The sequence below is a fragment of the Nipponia nippon genome, unplaced genomic scaffold (assembly GCF_047370975.1).
Source record: "Nipponia nippon isolate SJK-2023a ecotype South Korea unplaced genomic scaffold, ASM4737097v1 scaffold_4, whole genome shotgun sequence".
Classification (NCBI taxonomy): Eukaryota; Metazoa; Chordata; class Aves; order Pelecaniformes; family Threskiornithidae; genus Nipponia; species Nipponia nippon.
Window position 1 is genome coordinate 66,254,406 of NW_028262358.1, and position 24,224 is coordinate 66,278,629.

At 37.8% G+C, this 24,224-nt stretch overlaps 1 protein-coding gene across 5 annotated transcripts in view; it reads right to left on the minus strand.

Annotated features, from left to right (window-relative positions):
• The window catches only part of LAMA2 (laminin subunit alpha 2), a 373,593-nt gene that overhangs the window by 100,826 nt on the left and 248,543 nt on the right, over positions 1 to 24,224 (minus strand). For all 5 annotated transcript variants that reach the window (XM_087775778.1, XM_087775777.1, XM_087775776.1 and 2 more), the window contains 9 exons: positions 22,482 to 22,618; positions 19,744 to 19,980; positions 16,147 to 16,290; positions 13,556 to 13,735; positions 12,586 to 12,774; positions 12,255 to 12,493; positions 6,579 to 6,696; positions 2,003 to 2,137; positions 1,219 to 1,343 (listed from right to left, as the gene is read on the minus strand). In XM_087775778.1, the coding sequence (XP_087631904.1) occupies positions 1,219 to 1,343; positions 2,003 to 2,137; positions 6,579 to 6,696; positions 12,255 to 12,493; positions 12,586 to 12,774; positions 13,556 to 13,735; positions 16,147 to 16,290; positions 19,744 to 19,980; positions 22,482 to 22,618 (1,504 nt within the window). The remainder of the gene's footprint in view (positions 1 to 1,218; positions 1,344 to 2,002; positions 2,138 to 6,578; positions 6,697 to 12,254; positions 12,494 to 12,585; positions 12,775 to 13,555; positions 13,736 to 16,146; positions 16,291 to 19,743; positions 19,981 to 22,481; positions 22,619 to 24,224) is intronic.

Genomic DNA, 24,224 nt, shown 5'->3' on the forward strand with positions numbered 1-24,224 from the left:
ATCAAAGGTTCTTAAGCCCCAGAAAAAAAATAGGATCGAATGATATTTTCAGTGCTTACTACAGCCAGTTAGTAACAGAAAAAGTTTTTTCCAGGGTATTTGCTGATGTGCAAAGCTGAGAAGCTCGGTTGATCTTGTTCTTTGCAACTTGAATGTCCTTTCTTGATACTAGTAGGTAGAACACACAATCAGGTCGTAACCAAACATTCATGAAAAAGGGTACAACTCAGAAAAACTTGCAGTTAAGATGACATTATAACTTCCTGAGATACAGGATATTTCTTTAAGCCACTCTTATAATTGTTTTTGTTGTTCTCAGTTTAGTATTTATGAGGGTTGGAAGTCTTAAAAACACTTGCTGTGGGTGAAAGCTCATGATGTGTTTACCTACTGATGTTTGGGAAAGGGATTCCCTCCTTCGAAATAAGCCCCAGACCACCCCAAAATGATAAAATGAAGAAAAAAACGCAAACAACCTCTCAGATATACTGGCTGAAATACTCACTAAAACATCCTGAAGGTCAGACAAAGCACAGAAAAATGGTTTTAAGGAACACTTCCAACCTTTCAAGAGAACAATCATGAAACACAAACCTTTTCAGAGCAGTACTACAGTATGATTCCAGATATCATTAAGAGCTTCTCAGCAAAACAACAAACAAATCTCAAGTGCTAAAGTATCATCTGTTGGGAACTCATGTGGAGACATTGTGGCAACACTCATTAGCATAAAGCAAGCAATAAAATTTATGCTGCAATAACTATATTGCTTTTAAATTATTCTATCTTGCACAAATTGCCTAAAACTCATGTAACATTAAATAAGGAATCAATAAATTCCACAGTGGAGCAAGAAAGGCACTGTAACACATTTATACCGACATAATATATGAGCATAAAACTTTTTAAAGCTCCCTTGTGGCTATGTTGTACTTGAGTTCTGCTCTAGCTTCATTTGTGAGAATACCTTTATAACACACATTCATTATCTGTTGAGTATTGCATTTTCTAGCACTTATTAATTTATTCATCACAAATTAGCAAGGGAGCAATTTCCAACTTTTAAAGGAAGATCAATTAGCAAAAGTAGATACGAAACATTTTACTATGGCTCACATGATGCAGTTCTGTAGCCATCTGAAAAAGGACACAGTGAGCCCAAAACAAAGTTCTTGCTTGCTGGAAAGGTAATTCTGCATCATGAGTTTGCTTACTTACTTGTTACTAGAAATGGATAGGGGACAAGCACAAGGCTGACAGTCATATGGAGAGCCTTGGACAATGCCGTAAAATCCCAGTGCACATCTCTCACAGTGGTGACCAGCAGTATTGTGCTGACAATTCTGCAGAAGAAGGAGACAGAATGAAAGCTGTATTTGATAATTACAAGAAAGCAGACAACATTTTGTTCCCAGCCTCAGGGATTCAAACTTATTTCAATTCATAATTTCTCTCTCTCTGATATGATTCGCAGTGGGACTGCTTGGTTTAAGCATCTATCAAATGCCTGCTGAGTTATATATGGGTTTACAAGGAGAAAGAATGGAGGCCTGTAGTTAGCCAGATGTATCCTATGGAATTTCTTATCCCATTCATCCTTCCTTCCCTCTTTTGTTCCAGCTGTTGAAGCAGGAGAAATAATAAATTAAAATTCAATCTTACTGCATCAGGTCACACGTATTATTACCTATAGGAGCAGTGTTGTGTTTATTGCATGACACATGGTACCTTGCCTCTTTAGTTTGCAGATATTTAGTTTTTCTTTTTACACAAATAGTAATTCAGTGGCAATAAAGCACTGCATAATCTGAGCTCTAGAAAATTAGAATGGAAAACTTTAAAGGTAGATGGTTTGCTTTTTTGACCCCCCTTTAACTTTGACACTTAAGCTATTAAAGCAAAATTGGATTAAAATATTGTCTTCTATTTTTTTAGATCAGTTACACAACTTATGAATTTTACATTAAGATTAACCTAGTGCCTAAGTTCAGAAATATAATACCTGACAAATTGATGTTTCAGGATCACACATAGTACTGTGTCCATGACACTGACATACAACACAGGCGCCTAAGGACTGAGAAGGTGTCCTTCCTGCAGGTGAAGAGGGAAGCCTATAAAATCCTGGAGAGCATGACTGCAATAAAAAAGATGCAGAAGAAAACAGATCATTACAGAGTGGACTAGGTATGGGGAGCATTGCAAGCTCGTCTTTCCAATCACCAGTTTTCACAAGTTGTGAAAAGAACCTGACAGGCTTCCAGCTGTGGTACAAACAATATACAGTACTTTACAGATAACAAGAGCCAGCCCTAATTGGAAACATTGCTGAAAAATCCCTGGAGCACTCCACTGGCACCAGGCTTTTCATAATACAGCTTGAGAGACCTTTCATTCAGGCGCAGAACACCTCACTATTCTCACTGTGCATCAAGCATCATTCGTTTCATTTAAAATAAAGTTTGTTTTCGAAATAAATTTTTTGCATGGACTGTGGAGAGCAAGCATGATGATTCTGTTTCCTTCGTCCTTGGTGAGGTTTTCAGGTTTGACAAGCTAATATCTGCCTACGTATTGCCTGATGGATAACAAGCAAAAGCTGAATGATAATAATAAAAAAACTGGCTGCATGGCTGCATTATTTATAGCTATATAATTTAAAGACCATAAAAGTAAAGAATTCAAAATATTAAAGGTTTTACATGTCTTGGGATTATTAGTCCCAAATCAAATTTATCTATCACTAAGTCTCCTCTACCCCAGCTTGGCAATAAAATTCTGAGAGCAACCCAAAAATTACTAGCAAAGCTGACACATGCAAATCAAGCACTTGATTTTTATTTCAGGCTTATTATGCAAATGTGTGAAAGTGTCTACATAGCCCTCAGAAAGCACACAGCTATGGCAGCATAAAAATACAAACAGGACTATTTTGATAGTTCAGACCATTCAGGGAAAGTGCATACGGACAAGTCACTTGTCCCATGTATAAATCCCACCACCTAGTGGTGCTAGGAGCCTACGAAGGCTATCTGATGAGGTCACTTCCTATTGTTGACCACAATTTCTGCTTTTTGGAACAAATGTGAATAGTACATTTTTCACACAGCAATAAAATGGATGCAAAATAAAACAAAAGAGAATCTGGAGTAAGTAACTTTTCATGATCAAAAGCAGGATTCTTCAGTCAAGCACTAGCTGACATGCTAGATTCTATTCATATGACACCACTCTGACAGTTTTATAATCATTGCCAAAACCGGCAGGCGTCTAAGTTATAGAAAAGGCATCAACACAATTATTTTCTTTAGAATCACAAACGAAGTAATCTAACTTACTTCTGCTTTTCCACTCTTATTTTGACTTAGACTACATTAAGATCCCTGAAGCATAGAAACAGTCTATCTGCTTTTTCACGGTTTGTGAAGAATTCCAATTTAGATAAATAATCTCAAATGAAAGTAATTTTTTTTCTTACTACGATTTCCTAATTTTTTCCTCCCTCTCCATCCCCAGAGGAGTCCTTGTCCAAACATAAAATGGTATAAAGCACAGCTTTACAAGTTCTGAGTAACTTTAGGATTGGGGTATAAATAAATGGTACATCCTCAAACAGATCTAATCTCTAACTGTTTTTTCTGATATGCTATTGACACACATATTAAGCATTTCTGAGATGACACGGGACACAGACAAAAGATGAAGCAGACTGCATTTTTCATTACTAGTTTTTAAGTTTTTCGGAAGTAACCATTAGGGAAACTCTTACCACTGCTTTTTCAGCCTGCTACTGGATTAAAAAAAAAAAAAAAAAAAAAGAAGGAAAAAAAAAGATATATAAATGTCAATTCTAGTAAAAACTGCTGTGCACATAGTCCTCACAACGCAATTACAGGATAAATCATGAAATAGATACATATACCCTGTTAGCATTTGCTTAAAAAATGCCGGAGTATCAGATGCTTTTTTTCTCCTGCTGAAATTAAATAAACCTTCACAGAACACACCATAACCTTCACTGAGCACACTAAAAATAAACTAAGTTATGAGCATGTGAAGATTGCACAATTAAGTGCAAAGTATGAAGGTTGCAACTGAGACATTTATTCCAGCCCCTGGTGGGTGTGAATTAAAATAAAGTTCTAATTACATTATCATACATTTTCCTTTGAAAATGCAATTTGTTACAGTAATTTTAAAAAAATCTGTACTCCTGAGCAAATGCTGGAGCCCATTAATTTCTCATATGTGTATTTACACACATTCAGGTGTGTGCTCTTACCGAAATAGTGTGCAAAGAAAATGACTTCATTCGCTTCCTTGCACACATTTCCCAGGAACTCACTGCTCCTATTGCCTCATTTGCTGCGTAACACAATCCTGTACAACATCTGAAGGGAGCAGAGTTCTTATAGATAACACGGCATCTTTGCCTTCATTTACTTGCTCCAAATTTTCTGCAACTGCTAGCTTGGGTGAACCCTTTACAAGATCCCACTTAGTCAGGACGCCTGAGGGATTTGCAGAATATTCGAGGTGTTGTTCCCTGCTACCTCCACCTAGCAATTGCAACAAAGTCGTTTGGAATTGCTAGTCCTGCTTAATAATAAAAACATGCTGGTTTGCACACAGAAAGACTGCCAGTCTCATCATCAAGAGCACATACAGTCAAAAACATTAACTTCTATTCTGCAGTCAAAGTATTACATCTTAAACACTTTCTCTGGTACCTATCATAAGATACATTTTACAAAAGCATACAAATCAGTTGATTTTCTATAAAACTTGGCTATTTTTTTTAAACATGCAACCTTCAGCATGAAAATATTTAGATAAGCAAAAAAAAGAATGTAGTATATGTATAAGGACCACCAAGCTCACTTAGTTGACCAACACTTTTTTCCCAGTGTTCAATGACTTAGAAAGTTATCAAACTTCAACGGTTTGGGACAACAGTTTTGATTAGTATCAGATCTATTTTATTTTATTTTAAGGCACAGTGGTTCGTCTGCTTCTAAGAATAAAGCAAAATACACTATTTGGACCATGTTCCAAAATTTCTGCTCCTTTTTACAAGCAGCACCATTGCTTATATAAGGGGTATTGAAATTTGATAGGAGGCAAGTTTTTGTGTATGGACTGAGCAAGATCTTCTTATGGGAGTCCTCTACCAGCACTGGAAGAAGAATAATTGTGGGGGAGTAAAATGGAAAGATATTTTCCAGAACTCAGTGGCCCTTTTCAGTATATTTTCATAGATCCATTTGGATAAATTATAGGTATTCAGAAAACTGACAGGTTGAACATGTGTAGGTAGACATTTCCTAAAGATTTGAAAACATCTTCTTTCTTGAAAACATGAAGCTTCTTTCATGAAGCACAGACATGCTACAGAATGGCTCTCATCTACATTTTTAATGCATTTGCAGTGCTATTTTGAGCAGTCAAGCATGTAAAATGAAAGCAAAATGGACAACTTTCATTCTATTAGTGTTGGTCCAGAAAGGCATGCTATCGGAACAGTTTCAAGAGGGAAGATCAATGTGAGGAACCTACAGGTTCTCAACTATTAACTGCCTTTTTGAATAACTGTTCAGAATGCATTATTTCAAGTTTTGCTTTTGAAATGACTTGTCTTTTTAAATTTTTTGTTATATGAGTTATTCATCATAATACAAACATTTAAGAAATCAAAATTGAAATGCTGTTTAGCTTTTTTTCAAACCAAAATATTTCAATCAATCATACAGCTATTAAAACTTTATATGGGAATTTAAATGTCAAACAAGGCAAACAAAAATCTGGAAAGCCTTTGCAGAATAGAATTTTAAAATTCTGCATGGCTCTGTTTAGAGTGCTTGGTGCTACGATTTTAATAACATTCTTTTAATTTTTTGTTTTCAAATTTGTTTTTATAGTTTATTTGGTGAATTTCATTCAACTGACATATCTTAAACTTTTCGGGAGTAAGTAGTATGTAACCTTTAATTATTCACTATTTCAAATGTTAATTTGTAGTTTACTTACAACTGTCAATAATTTATAGAATCAATCGGGCTTTTTTAAATTTGACATAGAGGTTTCCTGTGTTTTCCTCCACAGATTCTGTGAATCTTGGTGATGATAAAATGATGCATATAGTTCAGCCTTTTGGAAGACATGATATCGTAATTCTATTGTGTATCATGGCCTCACCATAACATGATAACATAGTAAAATCTGTTGTACACAGTACATTACAATAGTATTATACCCTTTCCTGTCCAAAAATCCTTGATCAGTCAGCATCAGTCACACAATTCAGCTTCAGAGATGCTGACCCAGTAAAGCTCATTTTCCTGTATTCTAAGTATTTGAGTCCTTGCCATGGTTTCAGTGGCATATTTGCCTAAAGAAAAAAAAGTGCTTAAATTCCTTGTGAGAGAGATACCTGAGAGAGAAAGAATGTAAGCAATTAAATTGAGGGAGAGATGTTGCCAGTTAAATGAATTCACACTCTAATTACTCATCACACCTTCCTAATGAACAGACCAAAAACGGTATAAAGACTTTTACTGGAAGTCAGGTTAGTACTGTACCTCACAAGACAAACCAGAATAACCCAACGGGCAGTCACATTTCTCAATCAAGTAAGCCTGAGGGGTCATCCCAGACATGGTGCTGCCTTCAGCAACTTCCATTGAGATCTCAGAAATCCTGAAAAAAGGAGCAAACATCTCTAATGAGATTAGTCAAGCACTAACTCAAAGCCAGTTAGTTCATAGTCAGCTGGCATGGGAGAAAATGGTCTTATTTGCCTGTTTGCAGGCTTCTTGATCCACAGGAGAAAAAACAGCACTATTTTTGCCTCTCCTAAGGAAACAACAAAGCTACCACCACCTCCAGTCTCACTTTCCATTTCTAGGCAATAGTATAACTAAGTTTTCTCTCTTGCTTGATTCTATCTCTTTTTAAAACCTCTTTTCAGCCAAACTATTAACAAAAGCTCACATCTGATTCTTCATTTGGAGGGACTCATTGAGAAATGGAAGTCACATACTAAATGCAGTTCCAATTCATGATTCTCATAGGTACAGCAATAAAATTGTTCACTAAATGAGATTTTAATGAGGCAACTATTTAAAAAAACATAAAATAAAATCTATCCTCAGCAACAAAAGCAGCCTAACAAGCTCTAGAGCAGACTTCAGAGACATTGGACATTTGCCTTTTTAGCAGGAATTTTAAGATCTTAGCCAGATATCCTTTTTTTTTTTCCTTAGGATCATTTAGACACAAACAATTTAAAGCAAACAAGGAATCCTACTACTGCAACATCTGCTAGTATCAGAAAGGGATATGTTTCGTGGTAGAGCTTCTGACATTTTAACTTTCCAAACATTTGTTTGATTGTATTAATAATAATATCCTTGCCTCTCAACCACTCCCTGTCTTTCCAGCATGCATGCTAATCTGCTAAATAGGGTTGAGAACATCATGGACAAAGACAACAAACATAATATCTAATGAAATACACTTAATCCTAATGTAACATAATGCTGTTCTTTTAGCTTACTTCCCTTTGGGGGTTTGTTAGTTTCTTTAAATGAATGCTATGATCCAGAACTCCTTACTGTCTTTGAGAAATAAAAAGGGTAGAACAGTGTAAATTTTAAAGCTTCAAATATGTTGCCGACCTAAAAGAAAATGTGGAAGAACGTGTGACTAACTAGCTGAACAAATGTCAACAATGCTGCTAGAGTCCATTCATTAAGTGTCTGTGCATAGGGCTAATGCAGAGGAGCTCACAGAACTGCTCAGTGTTCCTCATGCTCATAGTCCATTCATCTACTCCCAATCCTTGATTACTGAGTGACTGAGTGACACTCTTCTACACATTGGCATACAGGCATCAATGTCAGGATGACTGTAGGAAAAGTAAATGCCCACTAGATGAATGAAAAAGCAAATGAACTAGATGAGAAGTTTGTGACTGAGCTTAGGTGACCAGACCATACCTCTTGATACCTTGTGTCAATGCAAAATCCCCAAATCATCTAGTAACTTAAACCCTGTGCTCCCTTCGTACTACCTGAAGAAAGGGGTTCAGTGAAGCAGGGAAATTGAACAAAAAAACCCAAGCAAACAAAGCAGGTCAAAATAGAAGACTGAAAATGAAGAGGGCAAAAACATTCAGATCTAATATGTCAATGTAAGCTTACATTGAAATCTCTGTACATGTAATGGAAAAACAAAATGAAATCTGCCTCCACATCATCTTCAAGGCTGAGGCTACAGTCTGTGTGCTGCAAAAAAACTATTTACTGTCAGAAAGCTGTATTTACATAATAATATACTCTGGGACCACAAAGCTACCTGTTGTTTGTGTGAAAATGTTACTTAAGGAAGGTCAGGCTTGGCTGATTCTTGGAACATGTCTAATAGGCAGCAGTCCAACAACTGCTACCTGATCAGTGTCAGGGATATTGAAATAATTCACAGTCAAATTGAAAGCATACTTCCAATTCAAACTAATTTATTATCACAGCCCAGTTGCCTGAAAAGCAAAACAAAATCTAATATAAGAAATGTTTCAATTTGGAGTGGTGAATGTGAAAATGAGGGCAACAAAATGAACAATATAGGAGAAAAATGTTTGGCTTTGGATTCTGAGCAGAAATCTCTAAATCACTGGTAATGCTGCAGCTTCGAAGCAGAAACAACATTAGTATTGCTGCTAAACTATATAGCTAATACAGCGCTAATGCTAGAACTAGGCTATTTTTATGCTTCCAACTGCTGCTGCTGCTTTGACTTTAATTTAAAATGCTTTTCCTGTAGTTTATCACTTATCTACAGCTTTTAAACTCTGCAATTGAAATTAAGGCACTATTAAAAACCTTAAAAAACTTCAAAAAGACTTCCTTTATAATATTTTCCTCCTCCCATCCACAGTTTCTTTTGCTTTATGCTTTTCTACTATGCACAGTCAGGTAGAAAGAGAAGCTTTACTAGTTTAGAACAGGGCCCTTATTTAGAAAGCACAACACACTATTTAAACAAATGCCTTATTATAAGTCACTTAACTCAAACATATGTTTAAAGTTCAGCATAAATATTGTCCTTTAGAGGGTCTCAGACTATTTTTAATAAAAGCCTTCTATTCTTACGGAAACTAATATTCCACTAACCTTTAAAAACATTTTCGGGGATTTATTTTGTGGTCTTAAGCAAAACTTCCCCTGAAATCATTCAAGGTGCTATCTTGAAAAAAATAATAACGTATTCCTGCTGTTTATTTTCTACTTAACGTCTCAGATGCCATGTGATGAATGTTACCTACGTAACTAGACAGATCATAGAAATCTATTGTAACACAATCACTTCCAAAATCAAATACAGTATGATATGCAAGGTTATGACTTCAGATGGATAGTTACCAGAAAGAAAAGATGAACTCTTCACTAAGTCCTGCTGTCATATAAAATGTCACATTCTGAAATGCAATGCTGTAAAGATACATTTTGGTTCTTCAAGTGCCACCTTGCAAACCTGCCCCTGAAACTGAAAAGTCCTCTTCTGTTCTGTTACATGCCTCATTGCTAGGTAGCCTTGATAAAATGGTGGTGTACTACAATGCAGGTCTAGTTTAGTCATGATGGTCATATGCATCTCAGAACAAAATCATGAAAACGGAGGTGCATTTTCATAACTTATGCTGCTTGAACTGAGACAGTATGCAGTTTTTGTTTCCACAGCTGAACGAGGATCTGTAGTGCATGAAGGGAAGGGAAGGGAGAAACAGACACAAAACATGGACACGCTTCTCAAATTTTCCATGTCACACTGGAGTTACTTTCCTCTCTCTTTCCACGGGAATTCCCTGTGCTTGTAATACAATATCCTAAATTGACTATGCCAAAAATAAATGAAACCAATGTAAAACATTTATGGCATCTGTTGGTAATATTTAGCATCTAGCCAGTGCAAGTTGGACGAATACTTTCTGTAAATGATATACTTTAAATAGAGACAACAGCAGCAATAATGACTATGTTCGCTGTCACATAATGCTGCAATGTTGCATTGTAATCTGCCCCTACTATTCACCCTCATAATCTCCAAAGGTCATGTTCTTATAGACCTATTTGTGACCTAGATATCTAGAAATAGTTTTAGCCTATCACTTTTATGACAAAATCATAGAAAGGACCTCTGGAGACCTTTGGAGTTTATCTCCAGTTATTCTTGTGTTCTTGCTAATAAATTTTGCTTGCAAAGGATGCTGTGAATTTGTTATCAAAAACTTTTAGGAACAGTTTACATAAATTATTCCAGAACTTCTTTATGCCAGGAATTTTTCTCTCATGTCTAACGTGACTCTTTCCTGCTGAAGTTTAAGCTCATTTCTTTTTTGACTTACTCACCCCGGCAACAGAGAACTGATTCTTTTCTTTCTCTTTGTGACAACATTTTATGGATCTTAAGGCAATTTCTAATTTCTAAATAAAGATGATTCTTTACATATTCTCTCACAGGTCATATTTTCTGATCTGTAATGATGTTCACTCTTATCCTCTGAACACTTAATAATTTTTTCTTGAATACCAGTATCCAAAACTTGATGCTTTGGCTTTACTAGTGTTGGGTGGAAGTAAAAGATTATTTTTTGTACTCTGCAGGCCGTACTTCTTTATACATGCAGCTAGAATATTAGCATTTCTCAACAAGAATGTTATTACTGAATCATGTTCACCTGGTGATATGTTGTAAACAACAGAGCTCTCTGAAGAACAGGTAAGCAAGCAGTTGTTCCTTGTTTGTTCAATTAACTACTCCTTTCAAAGTGTAAAATCTTCTAGTTGACCTTTAGATTTCAGGAGATTTTTGTATTATTCCTCTCCTCTTGCTGTCTGATGCCCACTTCAAATTTAGTAAGCGTTATCTTTATTTCATCATCTAACTTATTAATGAATAAACTGAATAGAAAATGTTGAATATATGTACCCCTAATACATTGGATTAAGTAGCATTTCCTTACAGGACTACTCTTTCATCTTTGACTTTTTACCTTATTTCCCACTTGCAAGAGAAAATTCCTTCATATTTCCATTTTCCTTCCATTCCTTCCTCCACATTTATATTTAACTACAGCATCATGTTTTCATAAAATAGATATTTACTCAAAAAATGCTTTGGGTTTGTTTCAGGATGCATGTGCTTACATGTGTTTTCTGTTCTAGGATCTTGAAAATAAGGATTTCATTTGCCTATTGTGATTTAAATTGTCTATTGAATAAAATTTCCCTCTCTTGCATCTCATACAGTTGGCCCCTACAGTGGGCCGGGGCCAACTGTATGAGATTCAACAAGGCTAACTGCCGGGTCCTGCACTTGGGTCACAACAACCCCATGCAACGCTACAGGCTTGGGGAAGAGTTGGAGAGCTGCCTGGCGGAAAAGGACCTGGGGGTGTTGGTCGACAGTCGCCGGAACATGAGCTAGCAGTGTGCTCAGGTGGCCAAGAGGGCCAATGGCATCCTGGCTTGTATCAGGAATAGTGTGGCCAGCAGGATCAGGGAGGTGATAGTTCCCCTGTACTCGGCACTGGTGAGGCTGCACCTCGAGTACTGTGTTCAGTTTTGGGCACCTCACTACAAGAAGGACATTGAGGTCCTGGAGCATGTCCAAAGTAGGGCAACGAAGTTGGTGAGGGGTCTAGAGCACAAATCTTATGAGGAGAGGCTGAGGGAACTGGGGTTGTTTAGTCTGGAGAAGAGGAGGCCGAGGGGAGACCTTACTGCTCTCTACAACTACCTGAAAGGAGGTTGTAGCAAGGTGGGGCTCGGTCTCTTCTCCCAAGTAACAAGCAATAGGACGAGAGGAAATGGCCTCAAGCTGCGCCAGGGGAAGTTTAGGTTGGATATTAGGAAAACCTTCTTCACCGAAAGGGTAGTCAGGCATTGGAACAGGCTGTCCAGGGAAGTGGTTGAGTCTCCATCCCTGGAGGTACTTAAAAGACGGGTAGATGTGTTGCTTGAGGACATGGTTTAGTGGTGGACTTGGCAGTGCTAGGTTAACGGTTGGACTCAACGATCTTAAGGGTCTTTTCCAACCTTAATGATTCTATGATTCTGCTATGCTGAATGCTAACTCTTTCTGTTCTTCTTAGCAACTGCTTATAGCTTATTTTATGAATAGAAATTCTGCTAGGAAGCTCTATCAGGTTATCTGTGACTACTGCACTATTTCAGACCACTGCATGAAATAGTTACCTGCTCTGCCTCATGATATTGCCATGAGTAGCCTTAATAAGAATGTAATGAACATCATACAACACATTCAGGAAGTCTTCCCGGGATACAGCTCTACTTGGTCTTGAGTCATCTCCATAATGCTTCCATGTGACATCTGCCTGGTACACCGTCCTGTTGACACCTGGGTCATCATGATAATATTCCCAGGGCACAGTGTTGCTGACTCTTTGGTCATCACCATAATATTCCCATTCATGCTGAAAGACAGCAATACAAAACCAGATTACTAATACTATTAAAAAGAACCACGTGCTTAAGTTCTGGGAAAAAAAGCAGATGGAAACGTTACCTCTGTCATCTCTATCTCATGCCTTGTCAGCTGCCCAATCAGCGGGGCAGCCATATGCCGGACAATAATTCTTGTATGGGTGGGAGGCCCACCTCTTATGATGACTTGCGGATAGTAAGTAGTAAAACCTGTCTCTTCTCGTGCTTCAAAGTAGATTGCATATTTCAGTTTTCCTCCATAAGCAGTCAGCTAACAAAGCAAAACACAAAGTACAAAAAGAAATCTCATTTTCAGTTAGCTAAAAATAAATTCCTGGGCATATGTAGGAGCTAGATACACTCTGCACCTGTGCGCGGTCTGATGAATGTGTGTGTGGTAGAAAATAGCAATACATGCTTGTGGAACTATCTGGGGACAAGGGCTGTGTTCAAAAATACCCATCAGCAATTTGTTATTGTACTACACTAAAAACAAAATGTTATCTATTTTTTTATATGTGCCTTGGTGATCCCCAAAGTTTGTGTTTAGAGAAAAAAACTTCTAAACTTTCCCAAGCCAAACCAAGAAATATCAAAAGTGCAAAATAAATCATCACAGAGGCGCATAACAGTATCCAAAAGGAGGGTTAGTTCAATCATTTTCTCCTGTGTAACTTACAAAGATCAGGCTTTTTGTTTTTTTTAAAATGGAGAGAAACAAAACGTTACAAGAGAGTTCTATTAAATTAATGCAGCTTATTTTTTCAAATAACATTTTTATGAGAGAATCTATCTTGTGGAAAAATATTACATATTACTGTCTGTAAATATATATATTTTAAAATAGTGGTTTTGTTACAGACTTACAAATTTCCATGATAACGGAGCAAATAATCTTTAATAATGGAATGGCATTTATTTTCTTTTGAAGTACCTTCCACTGTGTGGTGGCATGCTTATTGGAAGGGAGAAAAGGCATTGCAAAATACAAACCTAAGATTAAAAAAAAATATATAAATCCATGTCGGTATTCGGTGGAATTTTATGTTTACCTTTCGTCCCTCAAACTGCTCTGGAAGTCTCCAGTAAACAGGTTCTGACCGAAGATCCTGCATCACCTGTTCTATATTTGCTACTATTTCAGGAGGCTGGAATGCAATCCCTGAAAGAGTGCTGCGCTGAAGCTTTTCATCCACCAGTGGTAGAATCATTTGCTCTGGCTTCAAGGTCACCTATACATATTCAAAAAAATCAAGAAGAAAATCAAGTCTATTTTTCCCCATGAAGTGCTAGTCTTTAAATTCTAACTCTTTAAAAAATTATTTCTAGGTAATTTCATTTCACATCATGAGCAATTTGTCACAAAACAGTCTTACTGCTCCTTCAGGTATAAAGAGTGATAATAATGACTTCCCCCTCAAGCCTTTTGCACCTCGTCCTCATGTTAACAAAGAGTGTACTAGCACTGGTTAAAATAGTTTCATCAGCAAGTGATCCCAAGAATTTTATTGAAGCGATTTTCATAGTGCTATTTCAGTGTCGGGCCTCTTCTGTTCGGACTGTGAGAAATGTACCTTACAAAGAAGCATACTTCTCACCAACACTTATTATATACATCACTGGGGCTGTGGAACACAGTGCCTGAGTCCCTGGTACTTTTACACAATAGTCAAGCTAAGTGTTCTGCATGCAATATGCAGAGAGTGAGGGCTCAGGGGTTCTGTAACTCTAAATTCAGATTTAATGAAAAATATAAGGATGCCACTTAGATGCTTGTAATTTTCTTAGACTTGTTGAGAGTCTCAGTAGCATTACATAGAAATCATTATTTTGATCAAAAACTGTAATAAGAGTCTTAGTAATTCTGTGCAGATGAAAGTATCACAGGAAGCGTGTGCACAAATGCAAAGGGCTGGTATCAAAATTGCTTTCTCCTAAAGAGTGAGGAAAACAAAGAAAACAAATGCAGAGTTATATATCTAACAGTCATCCCATCAACACGCTGTTTACAAGACAGGTATCAGGTAATGAGGAATCAATCAAGCCCTGTACTGTACTTTAAGCATTTTGGTATTTCCATTTACAGCAGCATCTATGGACTGACCAGACATGGAAGCATTCCTAACATTGCCAGCCCTAAGTGAGATTTCCTGAGTTGCTACCACAACCCTATTTTACTGTTTACTACTTTAGACATCAAGAAAGTGGTCAACACATTTGAATTTCAGATCAGCCTTGCCTTATTGTCTTATAAGACAGGATTTGCTTGTTTAAACATGTCTAATGCCATTGGAAGCACCTGCGAGTATCCAAAATAGTCACTAGCAGCTGGCAGAACCCAGTCTCACTCAGTTACAACTCTGAATCAATTTTGAAATAGATCGTAGTACCAAAAACTAGATGAGACGTGGACACACACTTACTTAGATATGACCATAAATAGGAAAGGAAATTAATCAAGAGACACAAAATAATCAGGAGGTTTAAACTATGTTCCTGCTTTGTGCTGCCACAAAGGTCAAAGCACAATTTTCCAGAACTGTTGCTGTCATGGAACTTGATTAAATTTTATAACTTGTCAGCCTTTTACAGCCTTTCATCTCCAGCCTACCAGCATATGATGGGTAAAACTGAAATAATGAGGAAAACTAGGTCAGACCATGATAAATCACTTCATCCACTGGGAAGGGAAAGAGGTGCTATTGGCTTGAACAATGAAGGGGAGAATGGGTGCTATTCATATTACTTTAACCAAGACATATGAACTCTTTAGTACGAGATCACACCTTGATTTCAGCCTAAAGCATCCTTACCCAATTGATGCTTGTGCATGACAAGTCAGGTGCTTTGGCTGATTTGCATTAGGCAGACATTCCCTCTACGGTTGACGTGCTTTCTAGCAGAGATGTGACTGAGCATACATGGGGACCAAACTAGTCATTTCCCATTAGAAACAGCTCTTCCAGAATGTAACTGAGGAGCTGGCACAGCAGCGATGGACAGCAGTGGTCTCAATGTGTGTTTTGCGCTTGTTGAACAGATAAATGGAGACATCCAGCCTGCCTTATTTGTCAGTCCAGCATGGGTCTCAAGGCCCTCTTCCACAAAAAGGTGGAGAGCTCTTTGTTTGCTCTGATGGATTATACCCTCCCATTCTTGGATTCAAACAGAGCTTTAATAAACCCTTTTTTTTTTTTCAATTAAAAAAAAAAAAACAAAACAAACCAGAATGAAAATAAACAGATTAATTGAACCATGGGAAATCTATGCTGTACAACAAGCATCTGCGACCCTTTAATACACCTGGGTAAACTGTGTATCATATACCAGAGATTATGTTTCAATGCACTGGACTGCATAATTTCCCCAACAACTAGCTTGCCCTTCCCTAGGTTTTAATAGCTTTACTTTGGCTTGACGCCAGCTATCCTATCACTGGTTTTCTTATCTACTTATTTACTTTTAATGCTTTAACCCTGATTGTCTAATGGAACATACTGCTCTCTCCGCTTCTCAAAGTATAAAGAGGAAAATGATTGCTTAAATGTTTGGCCATTTTCTAGCTACCTCTCAGTGCCTGACTAAAAGATGCCAGCAGGAAACAACATTACCGCATTACATGGCTCAGCAGTTTCCTACTCACCCACATGCGAATCAGCCCCCTTGCCTCACTGCACTGTGTAGTCAGGCCAAAGCAATAGCAACTGCTGCAGCCAAGTGGGTTTCTGGCAGAGAGGCCAAATGTACCAGCCTTGCACCTGTCACAGTGGACACCTTCCACATTAACCTGGAAGAGAGAGAATATTTAAAAAAAACAGCAAGATTTATTTCCAGGTAGTAATAAGAAAAAGAAAATCATACAGTAATGATAATAACAGGGTGCAGAAAGAAATAATAACTGCAAGGAAATATTCAAGGAACTTTCCAACTTCTTATCATGTGTGTATGCAAACATATACAATTAATGTAATTGAGGCATTTGCATTTGTAGCCACTGAATAGCTCTGAGCAATGGATGCCGGCTTCATACTGACAGTCGTAAGCACAGAAAAATCAAATGGCACTTTGGGCATGACATGCTCAATAACAGATTGATAAGACAAGAAAAAATATGTCCTTCTGAAATTGCCAGGATTTATCAAGCCTTTTGTTTAATAGGAATTAGCTTTGACAAGTTAGAATGTTTAAGGTACAGTACTAAATGTTCTTGTTGAAAAACATATTTTAATGGAAATATTGTAGAGAAAAGCTTTTCCCTCTTCGTGATTGTTTTCCACATCACTGAACAGTATTAACAAGGCTGAAATGTTTCACACTTGTAATGTCAATGCTTTTATTTTCATTTTTCAATTAGTTCAAATAAAAAGCTATACCAGATAGGGCCAGATACACAGTAATTTATGCATAGCCTTTTAAAACCATTTTCATACTGAGACCAATGTATTTTAAAAAAATCACCAATATGAAAGCATTTGTTGGCTTTTCTTCCCTCCCATTTTTTTCTCTTGAGAGTAATGTGAAGAAGCCAATCTAAAAAACAAATTCAACTTTCCAAAGCTTATACAGGAAACCAACATTATCCCTGAGGATTTACCATTTTTAACCCTCATTTCCACATGTAACTCTATCAGCAAATGTGCCTGCATTGTATTTCGCTTAGATTTTGCTGCTTTTTGTCAGGGATGACAAAGGGGCTCCTGAGCCTTTGAAAGCTCATTTCTGCAGCTATAACAGCAGGTTTAAATGGGAACGATTACCATTTTATAAAAATCTAGCTTCTGCAATATATAACTCTTTCAAAAAAGTTACACAAAAGGTTAACCAACCCTAGATTTAAATTCAACCTTAGACTTAAATTCTGGAGAAAAAAAAAAAAATCTGCTGACTTAATTCAGTATTATTTGTCCATTTTCTGTCATAAATTGTGAATTTTACTTGCTTTGCATTCTGTTTCATGTCAATTGCAGTTTCTTATCATTAATTATCAGCTAAATATATACTGTTAATTTGCACTCACAGAAACATAGAATTAACTATATTACCCTTAAAAGAATCAAGAAAGAAACATTTCTATTTAAAAATGCCATAACCCCCCATTCTTTCTACTTAGTACTCACAAGAGCTTACATGAAAGACATTGACCTACTGGACCTAATCAAGAAAAGGGGCACCAAGATGGTTAGAGGGGTTGGAGCACATCACGTGTCAGGAGAGGCTGAAAGAATTGAGATAATTCTATTTTTCCATTTCAGAGGATGATATAGGACAAATTCATTAGGCTGAGTTTTACTCAGATGGTCCATGTGATCAACTCCAACTTTCTTATGGTCTCACCATCAAATGAATCAGCATTTGTGAAATAGAACATGATGTTTTCTGTTCAAATACACTAGAAAAACAGGAGGGTGGTCAAGAAGTTTGCACCAAGAGGCTGTGAAATTCCCATCCCTGGAAATACTGCCTCAGCAATGTCTTTCAAACAAGCCACTGGACTAGATGACCTCCATAGGTCCCTTCCAATCTCATTTAGTCTACAGTTTCTCCATTGAGTCTATCCTTTAAACTCAGAATGAAGTGACTGGTGCCCATTAAACAAAAGAACTACCTGGCAATTAAACCTTTTAAATTCATCCTTCCATTTTACTAGCTTTTTGTGTCAATACAGTCCCTGAAAAAGAATGAATCAAAACCACAGAAGGAATCTCTAGAGGTCACTTTTAAAAACCTCCTCCTTGAAGCGGGACTATCACCAATACTAGATCAAGTTACCCACACCTCTTTCTAGCCAATTCTTGAAAACCTCCAAGAATGGGGATTTCACAGCCTTTCCACATAATCTGTTCCAGTGCTGCATAACCCTCCCAGTGATTTTTTTTCCTAATGTCTAACCCAAAATTCTCAAGCTGCCATTTGCAGCTGTTGTCCCTTTTCACATCTTTTGCTACTATCAGAAAGGGCTCGACTCCATCAGCTACTCTTTGAAGTGGCTGTAGGCTGCAACTGCTTTTTCTCTTAGGCTCTATTTTTCACAGACTAAATGAGTCCAGTCCTCTCATTATATCCTTACAGATTATCTGCTCTAAGTCTCTTCATAGCCCTTCTCTGGATCCTCTCCAGTTTCTCAACTACAGTCTTGAATCAGGTCCTAAAACTGGACACCATTTCCAAGTGCAGTCTTACCAGCACTGAGTAGAGCGGGAAAAAGACTTTCCTCTTCTGGTCATGCTCTTCATGATGTCCTACCTTGCAGCTGCATTGGCCAGTATGATCAATGCACCCAGCTCAGTAGGCAGTTTCCCTTATTTACAATGAGAGTAGATGGTTGGCTTATATTCAGTTTGCCATTCCCCAAAGCCTGTATGTGCTTTTCAGCAGGATTACCATTCAGCCTTTTTCCTCCCAAACTGTAGTGATTCTTGAGGTTATTCCACTCCAATTCATGACCTTTCTATTTTCCCAATCATCAAGCTTTTCACGGACACTGTAGATTGTAGTTCTACTGTTCAGCATGTCACCCTCCACCTCCTTCAAATCAGCAATATTCTCAAAGCTGCTGATGGTGAATTCTGTCATCTGTGTCACTGATGAAGGTATTGGCTCTGGGATACTCTGCTTCCTGGCTACTGACTGCGTGTCAAACCACCAGTTATTGCCCTTTAAGCCCAGCAATCCAGCCAATTTTCAAACCACCTAAGTGTGCTGTTCTTTCAAGAACAATTCCAAATAAGAATGCTGTGGGTAATGGTGCCAAAAGTCTTTGCTTTAGTGATCCTGAATTGGATGTAGTCTTCTCAGAAGAATGGATACTACTGCAGTGAATTCTACTCATAAAATGATCAGTATTGACTCCCTCTAAGTCAATGTAATATAAAAGAACTAGCACTGTGGCATACTGTTATTACTGATGTGTTTGCTTTTAATTTGCCAACTATCTGAACAAGAATTGTATTGAATGGGGTTAAATTGGTGACAGTTCTGTAAGAACCAGAAGAAATACAAAGTGAGAGAAGAGCCTAAGAGGATGCTATCCTGGCAAGTGCTAGTGTGTGAAAAAGCAACTGATAAGCACTCAAGTTTTTCTTTATGTTAGACTCCTCCCACAGCAGTTAGCAAATGCACTGTGAACGACAACTAGATTTGTTTGCATACATTGTTGGAACAGGCAAGTACAAATGTCAGTGAATTTTGGAATAAACTTCTCAGCAGGTAGAAGATCAGCTTACAAGCTTTGTTGTCCTACCTTGCAGCTGCATTGGCCAGTATGATCAATGCATGAACACTTCCCCATCTCTGTATCACAGCTCTGTGGATCAGTCCCTGCCAGGAAGCACTGACAAGCAACACATTGTGGGTAATTCCAGTAACCCAACCTGCACTCAGTGCATTTATCCCCAGAGAATTCAGGGCGGCAGAAGCAACAGCCTGTATTTAAGTCACACTGAGAACTCAGGGCTCCAATGAGGCTGCAGTCACAGGGCTAAAAACGAGAGAAACAAGGAGAAAATTGCAATTGTGCTTTGCAAAAAAAAAAAAAAAAAATTCCAAAAACCAACCAAACAAAAACAACAAAAAAGCAAATCACCTGTTTCAAGTATCTATAAATAAACTACAGCAGTGAATTTCCGCTGTCCGAAGGTAATGTATCTGAATTATAAGGCTAGGCATTTATCTTTATTCAACAAGGGTCAAGCAATTACACTAAATACATTTACAACACTGTTTTCTTTTTGAACAGATATTACTTACCACTGATAAGTTAGGCAGCGAAATCAAATAAATCCATAAGGGTCAAGACACTGGGATACTTTGCAGACAAAATTAACTTAAAAACTAGAAGTGCTCTCTAAAAAGTGCTTTCTACATAAATCCTCTGCAGGGTAGGTTCAGACCACTTTGCTAAAATTAGAATTGCTCAGGGGCAGTGGTCCCAGTGGAATCTAGTTCAATATTTCTTACTCATCCATCAGACAGGTAACTATCTTATTTGTACAAACAGGACTCTTAGATGACAGTAATTTACACGGTAAGGGATAGAGATGTAGTCACGTGGGGTACTGGGACGCAAACTTGCTCACAGAATGAGACTTGCGCAGGCAGGTAAGGATAGAAATAGATGATTTGCCAGGGGGTCTAGATACTGAGTACAGAAGTAAGTAGCAGGGAAAGCTGCAGGCTTCCAAAGAACAGAAGAATCCCTCAGTGTTATTACTGTGACTGTACTGCAAAGTTAGCACAGGACATTTGCTGTGATCACTGGCGTGACCAGAATCTCATATGGAGAAGTTCAGCTTGCAGAAGCAAACTCAGTGCCAGTAGTACAGGTTACCACAGTAACTGACATGGATAGACTTGCTAAAATTAAGGACACAAAGATGAAAAAGAGAGGAGGAAAACATGGATTCAGTTTCTAAGCACAACTGTTTATTACATGAATATTTAAAGCACCTTTCTTCCGATCTGAAAAGACCATTTATAAAGAAGGTGATTATATACAGGAAACATTCAAATTTAATCTTTACTGAATGCCAGATAAACTATTTAACTAATGTTAAATGTTAGACTGCTAGACTATTACCTAACCTAAGAAATAAAAGCTTCTGACAGAAAGAAACTTATTCTACAAGATATATGTGAACATAAAGCCTAGAAAGCCAGTTGTTCACCATACATTGAAATAGCTTGGTATGCAATATCAAAACTTAAATTACAATCAGATGTTATGTTTGTTTTGCAAGCAAGCAGTTTTATGCAATGCTCTCTATCCCCCTGAGTTACGACGGGGGAAATGTTCTGCAAAGAGCGCAAGCAGGAGATTCACATCTCACTTTGCAGAAATTAGCTGCAATATACTGAAAGAGATGTGGGCTGATAGATCATTATTAATTTAGATGGTGCCATGGAATTGCCATACTAATGTGCTCACATAAAAGACAATCAGAGAAAATACTCAGAGCTCAGACAGAGGTCTTCAACCTCATTAGACTGGTTTCAGAAGCCAAGAGTCTATATCACAGCAGCACAGCAGAGGTTTCACAAGAGGAGTTTTCCATATGTACAAAAGAGAAATCATTCTTGATAATTAGTTTGCAGCCTGAGCTACATGACAAACAGCTTTTTAAGAAAGAGCATTAATGGTGTATGACCATGTTCAGACAAGACATAGTTTTTTGGAGTAATTGCAGCAGTACTATAAATCCCTCACCATCAATGAGAATGGCAGAGAGGAGAAGGCATTTGAACTTTGCACAATATTCATAGTCACCGGTTCTCAACCTTAACCGAATACTGCCCCCTTTAACTCAAGAGTAGGACATTAACAACAGCTTTCATGGCCTCTCTGATATACTATCGTTTTCCTATTTCTTCTCCCTTCTTCGCTCCCATTCAGAATTTTTTTTAACTGTGTCAAACACTGGAATAAGAAGGATTTACAGGCTAATGAGAAGGTTTATTTCCACTTTAAGAACACAGAAAGAAAGTGTATTTTACACCTAACGTGGCTGTTTCTTTTCTTCTTTCTTCACTGTCTTTTACGCACAAGTTGAAGCCCTTCTCAGGTAAACTTCGAGTACAAATTCCCAGTGATATCACAATTAGGGCCAAAGTAAATTTGTGCTGCAAAGGCACTGTCAGTTACCTGTAACTATACATCTATATATATTTTACAATAATGTGGTAATCTCCTCAATCACATTAAACACAGCTATAATGAAAGAAACCAGGCTCAAGCAGGACACTGACTCAGCATAACAGCAGTATAAATGGGGTGTTCCGTGTTACAGGCTGCATACCTGAGACAGAGGATCTGTAGCACTCAGTAACAGATTGCCAACATTTACACCACAGTCTGACACCAAAACTCGCAGTGCAGAGACAAACCATGATTTCCAAAGCTAAAATTGTGTTCCAGCTACAAATTACTGTATTTACCCTATGGGAAAGGGGTAACACACATAGGGAAAAGACAGATCCACTCACCTTGCAGCCACTGACAATGTCATGGCCCCAGTAATTTGGTGCGCATTTGTCACACATCTCTCCAACAGTATTGGGAGGGCAGATACAGCGGCCACTGATGGGATCGCAGTTATTACCAAAACGTGAACACTCACAGGCTTTATGGGAGACAGAAAAAAATAAAGCAGAGGAAAAGTTACCCCTTTATGTGACACCTGGAGAGCAGACCCTAACAGGGTTAGGATCATTCCACCAAAGCCTTTACCATACTGGGAACTCTCAGTTATCTGCAGACACAGTGAGGCAGGAAAGGCTGGGTAAACCCAGAGAAATCCAGACCAGGAGCAACGCAACACAGGTTGACTGAGGTGGAAGTAACTGCAATGAGAACAGAATGGGAAAAATACAGGCACCGACTGTAGAAGTGCAGAGGCTTCTGAGATGGTGCACTCACGTGACACGGCTGCAAGAGTACCGCTGTACAGTTCATGGGCCCATGCTGGCTTATGCAAGAAGCCACCTGACTGCCTCTGAGCCCCCTGTGCAGGGAACCTGCAGTGTATTTAACCTCCTCCACCAATCCGAGCCAACCTCCTGAAATTTCTGCTGCTGTAAGCAGACTCTTCTTAAAGGGCAAAAAAGGTGTTTCAGTTTCTTTTTCCCATTCTACTCTCTTTTTTTCAGATTACATGTATTCTGTCTTGGGAGGACATCAACAGTGTGCCTCTTCACAGGAAACTTGGATTCTTTGCAGATTTTATTCAACGAAAAATACTTTGGTTTTGGAAGTGGTTCCAAAAGAGATCTTTGCTCTTAAAGCATTATTAAGTGAACAACTCATTGGTGGTAAATGCCGATTCAAGGTATGTAAGTGGTCAGTAGTTATGGGTCACAAGACACCTGATTTCTTGGAGGAGCAGAACTGGTGCATGGTTATTTTCATACCCACTGTCAACATTACCCCTGAGGTCAAAGCAAAAGCATCATAAGCAAACCATGACTCTCTGAGTGATAACCTGTTCCTTAGGTGTTTATAGGGCAGTGTAACACAACGTTCATTGCCTTTAGTGTATGAAATTCTTTCTAGTCTTACTCTCAGTTGAAGTAAGAGATGTGCAAAGATAGAACTCATATCTATAGTTCAAATAAGAAGTGACCTTTATTTTTCCCCATCAATGCTTTCAAAATAAGGTAACTGATGCAAAGAAGACAGTAAGTTTTGCCTCTATCATGCCAGGAACAAGACATTTTGCATGCTACGTAAAATCTTTTGACACACTGTGGCTTGAAGATGTTTCAGAATACATCTCTTACTGGGAGACTGAGGCCTTTGGATGTGACAGCTCTTCTATGGGATTACAGCTCTTACACAAAATTGGTTCAAAAGGCATGGAGGGGAAGAAAGCGATACACCAATATTTTTTTCATTTTTACTTTTATCATTATTAAAAAGAATATGGAAAAAATACAACACATTTGTTGCAAGCAATAGTGAAATAGGAACCTCTTTTGTATCTTTGCTGCTAGAATGTCAATGCTAACCGATGATGCTTTAGGGGTTCTTTTTTAGGCTTTATGGTATTTTATTGCACAAGAAAAAAAAAAAAAGAAATTATATTCCTTTTGGATAAATGCTAGATAAAAGAGGTCCAATATTTTATTCAATACTTAACTGTCACTGTGGAATTCATTTTTGTGCCCTTTCTTCCTAGCATGATTTGATATATTTTTATTAAATTTCTGATTTTCTCTGTGATTCATAAT